This window comes from Silene latifolia, chromosome 5 (assembly GCF_048544455.1).
Source record: "Silene latifolia isolate original U9 population chromosome 5, ASM4854445v1, whole genome shotgun sequence".
NCBI classification, from domain to species: Eukaryota; Viridiplantae; Streptophyta; class Magnoliopsida; order Caryophyllales; family Caryophyllaceae; genus Silene; species Silene latifolia.
Genome location: NC_133530.1, coordinates 81120263 through 81132122, shown reverse-complemented (window position 1 = coordinate 81132122; position 11860 = coordinate 81120263). Strand labels below are relative to the sequence as shown.

Sequence of the window (11860 nt, the reverse complement as noted above, 5' to 3'; positions counted from 1 at the left end):
AATGGTAAAACGGAGAAACCTGTCATAAGTAAGACTACCTATATAAAGTCGGCGAATAAATTTAAGAAGATTCTTACAATTTTATAGAATATCATTTGTATTGAAAACAATTTTAGACCGATTTTTGTATATTTGTCAAAACTCAAAAGGGTTGCAACATGCTTACGGCTTTCATCGTATACTCTTGTCGAACATTTTTGAGCTGATTTTAAAGTTTTTTTTTTTTTTTTTGGACAAAAGTTTCAAAGTTTGTGGTTTACACTCGCCTGTTCATCTAAAAAGAATGAAATAAATTAGTCATATCGTCGACTAATCTATCTAGCTTTTTTTTTTTGTTGAGGGTGGCTAGTGACAGACCGAAAAAAAAAATTAAAAACAAAAAATAATAAAAATCTATAAAAAGCGACGAGAAATTTTTTGCCACCATTACTATTTTTTTGAGCACAACATTTCTCTCTCTTAATCTTTAGGTTCGATGCTTTCTCTCTCCTCTCAGGTACCTCATTCTCTCTCTATATTACCTCTATTTCTAATTTTAATATTTATATTCTTTTTATTTTTATATTTTTACTTAAAATCCTTTATATTATATAGAATTGCATTAAAATAAATTTGGACCTCTTTCATTTTCACTTTAGTGGCTCAATTAATTGTAATGCTTAAATTTTTTAAATTGGATGTATTTATTTAAGGCATGCTATAAATTATGCATTTAAAAAAAAATAATAATAAAATAATGAGTTGGTATGATTAATTTTTTAAATTAAGGGTAAGGTGAATTGGGAAAAATCAGTGATGGGTTGTTCTTGAATTTGTGTTTGGTGTGATGAACATTTGATGGGTTTTTTTTTTTTTAATAAAGTTCAGATTTGAAGCTGATTCTGTTATGCATTAGATCATTTGATGCATGTGTTTTGGAGGAAAATTGATGTTATTTTTGATAATCAAGTTCATAATTGAGTAGAATTTGTTGTGCAATTCAATCATTTGATGCATGAATTTTGTATTGGGGGAAAGTTGATTTTTTGTTGGATGACGACGGTTCCTATTCGACAATTTGATGCATGTGTTTTGTTTAGGGGATTGTATTTGCAATTCAGATTTGGTTAATTGTAGATGGATGTAGATGATGGAACATTTTATGATCCGGAGATTGTGTCAAATGATATTGGTTTTGTGGGATGAATGGAAAATTTGCGAAATTTGATGATTTGCCTTGTTTGAATTTGTTATTGGATTGTGATGGACTATGCTGAAAAAACAAGCAAATGATCGAGCATAAGTTATCTAGGGTTTTTCCATACATTTGTTTGTTTGATTGTGCTTGATTGTCCATTACTCCGATGGCAGGATGTATTGGTCTTGTTTTTGTGATACTCGGTAGCAGAATTTGTGAGGGCTTAGGAAATTAGAGTGATTTTTTCCCAATCTGGCCAACTATCTGTATAAGGAGATTGAGCTGATAGACCATAATAGATCGGTTATCATTATGGAATTAGGGAATAGCTTGTATCTGCCTTATTTGTTATGGTTTTATGGTGTTGTACTTGAGAAGGTAATCTTTTGGTTAGAAAGTTAAGAAAATCGATGCTGCAGCAATGCCTATTAATTTTAATATATGCCATTATCAGTTCAAATTTGGTATACGCCTCAAAATGAGAAGGAATTTGGCGCAATTATTTCTTGGTAATATTTTTGATATGATCCTTTAAATTTTTGATTTTTTCTACTAGATAGAGAAATTAGGGTTCTGGAACTTTAATTGCATTGATACTACTATTTTTACTCTGCTTGCATCTTGAGCCTATACTTTAAAGTCAATGTGCATTGAAAATTCCCTGATTAAAATCTAGAATATTTACCCTTGTGGCCTTGTGTGATAAATAGACGGGGAGAGTAAGGAAGGCTGATATGAAGCAAAGAGGTAACCAAACATTGCAGAAAAAAATTATGGATTCCGAGGATTCTGACGAAGACTATGTGGCAGAAGCCGATGAAGTAGATGAGCAGTCTGATGATTTGGATTCCTTAGTAGGAGATACTTTAGTAGAAGAAAGCTGCTTTGAGGAGGAAGAGGAAAATGGTTGGAGAACTGTGGGAAAATCAAAACAGAGAGCTAAAAAAGCAGTTTCAAAATCTAGGAAAAATGGTTTAAACAGATCAAAGAAGAGAAGAAAAGTTAGTCATGCCGATGATGATGACTCAGATGATGATGAGTTTAAACCTGATGAATTTGAATCTCTAGAGGAGGAGGAGGAGGAGGAGGAGGAAGAAGAAGAGGAGGAGGTGGTGGAGGAGGAGGAGGAGGAGGAGGAGGAAGAGTATGAAGAGGAGGAAGAGGAGGAAGAAGCAGAAGAAGAAAAAGAAGAAGAAGATGACGATGATGATGATGAAAAAGATGAAAGAGAAGGTGTGTGGAGAACTGTGGCAAAACCAAAACTAAGGACTCGGAAAGGATCTCGAAAATCTGGGAAAGTTGTTGTGAATAGGTCAAAGAAGAGAAGAAAAGTTATATGTGGCGATGATGATGACTCGGATGACTTGGATGATGTTGAGTTTGCACCCAACGAATTTGAACATTTGGATGATGATGATGATGATGTTGAGGAGGAGGAGGAGGAGGAAGAGGAGGAGGAACGATTTCCAAAGGCAAAGTCAAAGACCAAGAAAAGGAGAACCACATCAAAGAGGAAAACTTCTGTGAGAAGAGCAGGGACAGCAAGGAAAGCTTCTAAACAGGGAAGGAAAAAAAAGGGATCGGCTGTTAGAAACCAGAAAAAAAGAAAACGTGGACATAGAAAGAAAAGAGCGACTGTTGATTCGGATTTAGATATTTGCTCTGACTCATCTGACCGTGAGTTCACTATATCCGAGGAAGAAAGGGAGCAAGTCAGAGAAGCCGACCTGTATTGTAGAGCCTTGGCCACAAATTTGAGAAGTTCAAGAAAAATACAGGAAGATGAAGCCTTTTGTAAGCCAAATAAACCTCCTGCCAGGAAAGGCAAAGAGAAGGCAGAGGAAACAAGAAATGATATCGGGAAGCCTGTTTGTGGCATTTGCTTAACAGAAGAGGGAAAAAGCTCTGTCCGGGGAACACTTAACTGTTGTACACATTTTTTCTGTTTTGCATGCATTATGGAATGGTCAAAAGTCGAAACGCGTTGCCCATTGTGTAAGCAGAGATTCGTGACGATAAGTAAGGCCACGAGATGCGGTAAAGGGTTTGATCAAAAGAAGACGGTGGTAACAGTTCCTGAGCGTGATCAGGTACTGTTTTTGAAACTATGTTAGCCTTTGGGGCTCCTCAAAGTCTTGCTACTTCTCCCCCTCCCTCTTTTTTCCTTCATTGTTGTCGGTACCTAGGTCCTGCAGACTACTCCCTCCGTCTTACCATTTGCTTAAGTGTGATTTGGATCTGTTTTTAATGCAACATATGCAAGTGGCAAGGGTGTATATAATGGGTATTTTCGTTCTTTTTTCTTTTCTACATTCAGCTCTTCTTTCATTGAACCAGATTTTGTTTGATGCAGGTTTACCAACCTTCTGAAGAGGAACTTCGGGACTTTTTAAATCCTTACGAAAATGTCATATGTACTGAGTGCCATCAAGGTGGAGATGATGCCCTCATGTTGCTTTGTGATGTTTGTGATTCACCAGCGCACACATACTGCGTTGGTCTTGGACGGGAAGTGCCTGAAGGAAATTGGTATTGTGATGGTTGTAGACCAGCTGTTCTTGCTTCATCACAGCCTCAATTTCAGGGTCTCATGGCCGAACAACGAGCAGGTGCTAGTGCTTCTGATAGACAGACGACGTATGAGAACATGTCGGAAATAGACCTCAATGTGACAATTCCTGAAACACCCTTAAGTCAAGGAGATGGGCTTCTCGCCTCTCCGAGGTTTTCTGGAGGTGGCCTTCAACTTCCTTCTCCAGGTTCTGGCATTGGGGTATCTACTGTTTCAGGAAGACGTAGAATACACCGTCAGATACATTATATTCTTTCAAATAGAATGAGTCAAACTGGAGGTGAATTAAGTTCTTTGGGAAATATAATAGGTCTCGGGGTTAACACAACTTTCCATCATGGTAGAGCACATGTAGGAACGTCTCATAGTGTTCAACAATTCGGTAGATATAATGGAAGTTATTCTCATAGCATGCCGAATATGGATTCTGGGCTTGAAAGACTTGGCAACATGACACGACATGTAAGTCAACCCTTACCAGACGCAGATGGTTTATCTCATGGCCACAGAGCTTGGAGTGGACTGGACAGCATACATTTGGAGGCCACTCAGTCCCAGCTATCTACTAGAGGAACACTCCAACCCTGCACCAGTAGATCAAGCATGGGACCTGACACTGGCGGGTTATCCTCAGAAAACAGGGAGAATGAACATGCAAATTGTGTGAAACGAGAAGTGCATTCAATAGTGGAAAATCAACTTCAGAGCATGACTCGAAGTATGAGCTTTGGTGAGTTTATTTTTTTTTTATTAATTGTCGTCAGCATTATATACAAGATGATTTTTATAATCATGGTCGTCCACAGAACCCTGCATTTTGACCATGCTTTGGGTAGATTAGCTTTTGAATTTTTGGGTAAGTACTCTACTCGGTCGTTTCAACCGTCAAATACAGAACTTTAGGTGAGAAACTTCCTAACATTTCTGAGCTCAGAACCCTGCCTCACCAAGCCCAAAAAAAGGAATATGTAAAATGGAAAAGCTTGCTAGGGGATGTGTCACTTGTACTTGTGCACGGATAAGGCTAAATGTCAAGTTATTGGCCATGCCAGTATTTATATTTTATTGATACAAGTATGGAGACTTGCCGTCTCATCAAAATTTTATTAGAAACGATGAAACATTTAATGGTTTTGAATTGCAATGGCAAGACGTTTGGCAAAAAACAGCTTCAAATAATATGACGTTTGGCAAGTCATATTATTTGATTTATAAACTCGTCTTTCTCTAATTTTTTTTCATGCAACTATGCAAGCCTCCCAATCTTTAGAGGGGAAAGTGTTGGGAGTGTTAAGTGTTGGACTGTTGGGTACCTATGACGTAACCCATACCTTGAGCATGTAAGACACAGGCATGACGGCATATGTGAAGAGGTCCTGCCACGTCCATGTGTTACTCGTCTTCTGGGGAATATTATTGCTTATTTTCTGAATTGTGATCCACAATCTGGCTGCAGGTGACAACATTTACTTGGAGATTATAAAAAGATCTGAGCACACAATTATGGCGGCGTACAGGTTAGAGCCACAAAGGCGGGATACATTCGTAGTACATCCTCCTATTTGCACCCATCTCCTTGGTATGTTGGCTAATGTGGAGACGAGTCCAATGAACGGTTGTTGCTTAGTTTGTTTTCAGGGTTTCGTGAAACTCGTTGTAAAGAGTTTTGTGGACATAATGATGGCACCACACTATGATTTTAGATATTAGAAATTTTTTTTGAGCAAAAATTCCTTCCAAGGGCAGAAATGCTTCTGTTTTTGCTTTTGGCCATGGTAGGAATGTTGGATAATTATGTCTTGTGAATGTATTTAGGAGAAACTGTGATTAATTACATCAATTTCTTTATTTTATGGCTATTCTCAATTTCTTCACTAGGTAATTTTAATAATTTACTAGTTTTAAACCCGTGCAGAAAATGCACGGGTCGTAATTAATAACATGCGTTATCAATTTATCATTGTATATAAGAGCACTTAAATGAATATGATTATCCTTGACTTTGTTTATTGCCATCGCAAAACAAACAGCGATGAGAATATATTCAAGCAAAATATAAGTTTTTTTTTTGCCAGCCGTAAAGATAAAAGCAAAATATAAAGTATATGTTTTTAAATGAATTTTAAATTCATGATCAATTAAATTGGTTAAAAGTATCTAGTGAATATAACATGATTTTAATACATTTAAACTGATATAAAGAACAAAGAAAAATCTTATATGGATGGCCGACGGAAGTGAAAATAACTATATATTATCTCGACATGTTAAAATAAAGGTACATCTATAAATTATACTCCTATAATATTTAAATCAACAATCCTAATGTGCCTAAATTGTAATTGGGCCGACATTTTCAGTTCTTTAAATGCAAATATGACTAAAATATGAGTTCAAAACTATTATTCCCTCTAGCCGAATCATTTGTTATCTGTTTTTATTTTAAGTATATTATTCATTCGTTATTTATTTCCATATCAGGTAATAACTTTTCACAAAATGACAAATATGCCCCTTACACAAATTATAGAATAGTATGACATCATACTGTAAAACGGTATATTTTTATTAGAAAACTTTTTATTTAATGCTAATAAATAATTTGTATTTTTAGACAATAAAATCGTCTTATCGGCAAAACCGCTTCACAAAAACTACCATATCCCATATTATTCACTACTATTGTACGCTCTATTATTCACTACTACATACTCCGTAAGTTCGTATTACCTACCTATAAATTCTGATTTTGACATATAAACGGATAAACCTACCAAAACTTAAAAGCTAAACAAATTATACATAACCAAAAATATGTTTTAAGTAATTAACCATACCCAGCCACCGGCCTCCTCACTCATTTTACCCCCTCGTCCCATTTCATGTGGCTCTCTACCCCTATCTTAAAGTTCCGCCGCACTCCTCATCAGTCACCTCTTATATTTTTAAGCTCATTTAAACCAATCTTTGTTCATCATCATTTTTCTCCTTTTGTGATCCTACCCGTTCTCAAGTATCACCTTCACACTTTTCACCTCTTATTTCGATCTCTATCGGGACTTCAGCCTAACAGAAAAAATAAAGATAAATTTTCCTCTAATTTTCTGCCTACCGACAATTTACATCAATATAAATATTCTTTAATCTTTAATGCCTTTTAGATTCGAATTTAATAAATTTAATGTCAATATTGGAGTTAATTGAAGAGTATAAGTAGAAGAAATTCTTGTAGCTATGATCCAAAAATTATACTCTGGGTTCTTTTATTCGCTTGGTCCATTTTAAAGTACATATTTTTTTCGATTTTTAAAATTTTGTCAATATGTTTTTTCCAAGATTTATTCAGATCTAATATGCTTCTTATTTGATTATTTCTTATTTATTATATTTTAGTATATTCATTAAAGTATTTTTTTATGTTTCTTTTAGAGAATTATTCGTAAATATTTTTTTTTTGCCTTTTTTCCCCGAAAATCTCCACTTCTACATTAATTGTTACTCGTATTTTTTTCATTTTAAAAGATTTATCAATATTTTTTTTCGAAAACTTTCAAATCTACAGTGTTCCGGGTGTAATTCCAGAGCAGTGTTGTTTACCACGCAAGCTTGGTGAATGGATGTCCTTCCTTGCCTTGACTCTTCCTCTCGGTCTCTCCTGAAACGATGAACAAACTGAGGGCTCGGCTTTGTACCGAGCGTACTCACTCCGACGCTCAAGTCAGTGAACTTAGAGGGATTAAGTTGTGTGTTACTTGACAAAGTATATTGTAAAGAGATAAGGGAGATTATACCAGATGAATAGTGAGTTTTAGGTTAGATTGTGGATCCTTTCCTCAATGAGGGTTGAGGAGTATTTATAGACTTTCACCTTTTGTCACGTAGTGGCCAAGTGGGTCAAGTGGCGTAGCAGGTGGAAAGTCTGTTCTACCCTCGGCCGAGGGACCCATGGCAGGCCGGCGGGCCCTGTTGACTTCATGCCGAGGGGTCTTGGATATGAGTACGCGGATATGTCTCCCGGCTGGTGGTTGCCCAGCCGAGACCCAAGGTGACCGGCCGACAGGCTGCGTTGGTTAGGCGGTCTAACATGTTGACTTGCTGTCTCTTGATCTTTGATCTTGCTCAATATGTTGACTCGGTCAGCGGGTGCAGAATATGCCCCATCAATTTGCCCCCAGAGTAGTCTATGTCGTGGTATGGACCTTCGATGAGTGTTGAGCGTATTCTGCGCAAGTTGAGATTTCTTCCCCGGCTTCTTCTTCCTCGGCTTGTTCCTGGCCGTACCGTACCATATCCCCCCTCCGCATGGATGTGCAATGGACATCAAATGTGGAAAAAAAAGATGTCGCTGGCCGGCGGGTCCAAGGTTGAGAGTGCCGGATGCTTTGATTGCCCCCGGCCGGTGCTGCCAAGCTTGGTGGATCAGCTGGCCGTTTGGCAAGTGGATAAGGAGCGTGTTGAAGAAGATACGTCGATTGGCATTCTGCCAAGTAGCGTGTCAAAGAAGATTGGTAACTGTTGTGACGATTGACATTCCGTGGCTGCATGCTTGACATGTTTCTCGTTGTTGATTGGTTGACGCTTCATGGGCTTTGCCCTGATTGGTCGGATTGAGTGGGCTTTGCCCTATAAATAGGAGAGTTAGCCCCTGAATTTGGCCTTCCAAATTCATTTTCTCAAAAAATTTTCTTCTTCTTGCTTAACTTTCTTTGACGAAACTTCTCTCTAGTCTTGAGCGTTACTCGGCGTAACACTCTTCCCAAGGTAAACAAACAAATTTTCCAACTTTTTAATTGTTTAAGTTTTTGTTGTGAACATGTCTTCTACGATCCGGACCTAGTAATCTGGCCAGGGGTTCCCCGTCGCGCCTTGATGAGGAGGAGGCACGCCGCCATCCCGATAAGGTCGGGGGCCCTAGGTCTCCTTCTCCTGAAGTTGATCCAAAAGTTCTGGAGGATTGGGAGGATGATGATGATGTTGATGATGACGGTGATGATGAGGAAAGGGCTCATTCTGATGACGAGAGGCCGTACGTCATGGATCACGGCGACGCCTGTAAGATCGGCCCTGACCGTGCTTGGACCCACAAATTTGCGGTTGTTCGGTCCGACTTCTTCGAACATCATTTCTCCTTCGGCAGGGAGTATAAGATTGTTATTCCTAGAGCGGGTCAGGCCGTCTGTTGCCCTCCTCCGGGTTATATCGGCGTGTACATGAGACACCTGGAGTATGGGCTCCGGTTTCGTCTCAATGTATACGTTGCTAACATTATTAAAGCCATGAACGCGTCATTTGTGCTTACGGGTACCGCATCCGTTGGCCGTTAGGGACGATTATTGGTTTTGTGTGGCTATGCCGGTTCGGGGAGATTCCAACGGTGAACCTATTCGCCGGCTTCATCACCTTCGATCGAACGTCGCCGGTGGCGGGGGGGTGGTATAGCGTACGAGGCCGAGGCAGGTTATCTCACCGTCCCCAAGCTCACTTCCTGCAAGGACTGGAAGAAACGGTGGGTATACGTTGAGGTTCGGGGGATTATCCACCGCCTCGGTCCTTCCAAAGCACCAAGTCAATTTGCGGTGCGAGAGCAAAGGGGAGCGTGAGAAATATGTCTCCCGGGGCAAGCTTAAGATGGACGCCTTGAAGGTTCCTCTTAATCCGGACGAACGGCGGGCGATGAACTTGTTTGAGACTGAGAAAGATGGGTCGCCGAAGGGATGGATGCCCCCGACGCAGATCATTCTTCAAGACGAGCCGCTCTGCCACGTCGGCCTCATACCGGCCCTAGCACAGGGTGAGTGGGGTCGGTGTGAGGCTCATCTCTGCTTTTAATGTTTCTGTTTTTTGAACTTTGATTTATTTCTTTTGTTTAACTCCTGCTTCGTTTCTTTTACAGACCGTTTTGGCTCGGATCTGTCTGAGGAAATCCTCTTGAAGATGGGACTTGACAAAGACAAGAACGTTGTTGAGAGGCATCCGAAGGCCAATACGCGTGATCGCAGACCGCCGCCAAACGACCTTATGGACCAGCAGTTGAGGGGCCTAGATACGACGGCGGCCCAGGCGAAGGTTGCTGGTAACATACCGCGCCGAACGCGAAAAACAAAGTCTTCGGCGGCGACGGCGTCAACATCAGTTCCACCTCCCATCCCTTCAGTCCAAAAGGAGACGGTGGAGATCGTTGATATTACCGAGGAGGAGGTCACCTTGGCAGTGGAATCTCCTCTCATCCGCAAGATAAAAGAGACTACTGTTGCCGCTGCTGCTACTGCTACTACTGTAACATTTCGTGTCTGTTATATTTAATTGATGTGTCAAAAGTGTGTGTTAACTGTGTTAGAAATGCGTGATGTCCGTATGTACGATAGACAATACCTCTTTTGATGTTTGATTACGGGAGCGAACTTCGGGATGAAGTTCATCTTAAGGGGGGAAGACTGTAATACCCCGTATCTTATATAATCGATTAAACGGATATTATTATATATTAGTTATTATACATTTCATATTGGTTGCATCGTAATATCGTGAATGTTATTAAGTCGGGTTTATATCGTATATGTTGAGTCGGACTACATCACATTTTGTCTTTTGGGTCAAGAATTGTATCACCCATCTACCCATCTACATTTACCCAATTACCATACCCGTTTAAACCATTTGCCTTACCCGGAACATGTAACCATCTTTTACCCTAAACCTAATCTAAGAGCCGCTCTCCCTCTCCCCTCTTTTAACAGTTGAGTCATTTCTAATTTCATTTTATCATTCATAAAACCATTTCTAAACCTAGAGAGAGGGAGAGGAAGAAGGATTGTCGAGCCTTTCATTTGATTGAAGTTTTCTCATCGATTCCAACCTAATTCGATCTCCCTGTTTGTAAGTCGATTTCATTCCATTGTTTATACTGTTTTAAAGTGTTCGTCTTCAAAAAGCTTGAAAAGAGAGTCCTATTTATTTGATGTCTAGTTTATGCATATAAAATCTCATAGTCAAATTCTTTATGGTTTGTCTTAGGTGATTTATTTATGAACATGTCGCTGAAAAGTCCGCGAATCTGATTTGGTTGTGGAAAGTGATTTGAAACCCTAATTTTTATGTCTATTCAGTTATGAGGCTTCTTCATACATCATCTTTGTATAGTCTAGATAATAATAAGATTTGGAATTACTGCAAAATGATGTTTTAAACTCGTTTTATGAATCAATACTTTTTATGCGATGGTTTCTGTCAGTTTTTGGAAATCAGTCTGAAAACCCTTGATAAGTTTGGAATTTGAGAAAAACACGTTAGATATAATTTGTAGCTAAGACTCATGGGGTTCCAATCCAATTGGTCTTGTATTAATTTGATTTTTCTGTAATTAGTTATGTATTTTATTCCGAGTCTGTCATGTGCTGGAAAATCAGGAAAAATCGTGTTTGTCCTTTAAGTTGATATTCCTATTAAGTTATGATGAGTCTAGGTTATGTGCATGATTATTTGATTGAGTAGATGGTAATTATACATAATTATGTTATGTAGGTGATGGATATGTGAAGGATCATAATTGATTGCTTGTGTGCTTGGATTGCGAAAAGGTAGGGAAATACACTTGACTTATTATCGTTGATGTTGAATTGTGTTGACTTGTTTGTGTTTCATATGACCAAACTGTGAACGTTGACTTGATTCGTGGTTGTTGATTTACGTTATGATTCATATACTGGAAGGTGATTGACTGAATTGATCGTATTGAGTATGTTATCACAACATTTGGTAACCGGCATGATTTTATGATTGATCAGTTCAATGATATATATATTGTGTTGCATTAATTTCTTTTGAGCATTCATATGCATTGGAGATGGAAGATGTTGTGGGGATGTGGTGTGGTGAAGATGATGTTGTGATAAGGCCCAGGCGGGTTCTGCAGGACTTGCCCTGGTGTCCTCGGTGCGAGGCCGCGGATCGGCTACGGTCGATATATAGTCTACCGGGGATCGGTATGGCTTGGTGTTCCGGGTTATGAGATATGAGTTGAAATGGAGATGGAGGTGACGGAGGAGCATGCATATCATATTTTGTTGTTTCATTGTATTCCCTACTCAACCTCGTGGTTGACCCTGTGTATT

General features: G+C 39.1%; 1 protein-coding gene across 1 annotated transcript; it reads left to right on the top strand.

Moving 5' to 3' along the window:
- Positions 1-388: 388 nt before the first annotated feature.
- On the top strand, positions 389-5606 carry LOC141657634 (uncharacterized). The gene is made up of 4 exons (XM_074464927.1): positions 389-496; positions 1888-3267; positions 3531-4479; positions 5206-5606. Exons 1-4 carry the CDS (start codon positions 476-478, stop codon positions 5457-5459), a joined length of 2604 nt encoding a protein of 867 aa, XP_074321028.1. The 5' UTR covers positions 389-475; the 3' UTR covers positions 5460-5606.
- The last annotated feature ends 6254 nt before the right edge of the window (positions 5607-11860 follow it).

Bases quoted from the DNA above. Each gene is read 5' to 3' on its own strand.
- LOC141657634 (XM_074464927.1), top strand. From the start codon at position 476: ATGCTTTCTCTCTCCTCTCAG. The intron at 497-1,887 runs GTACCTCATTCT...TGTGATAAATAG, and splicing joins TGCTTTCTCTCTCCTCTCAG to ACGGGGAGAGTAAGGAAGGC. The intron at 4,480-5,205 runs GTGAGTTTATTT...ATCTGGCTGCAG, and splicing joins GACTCGAAGTATGAGCTTTG to GTGACAACATTTACTTGGAG.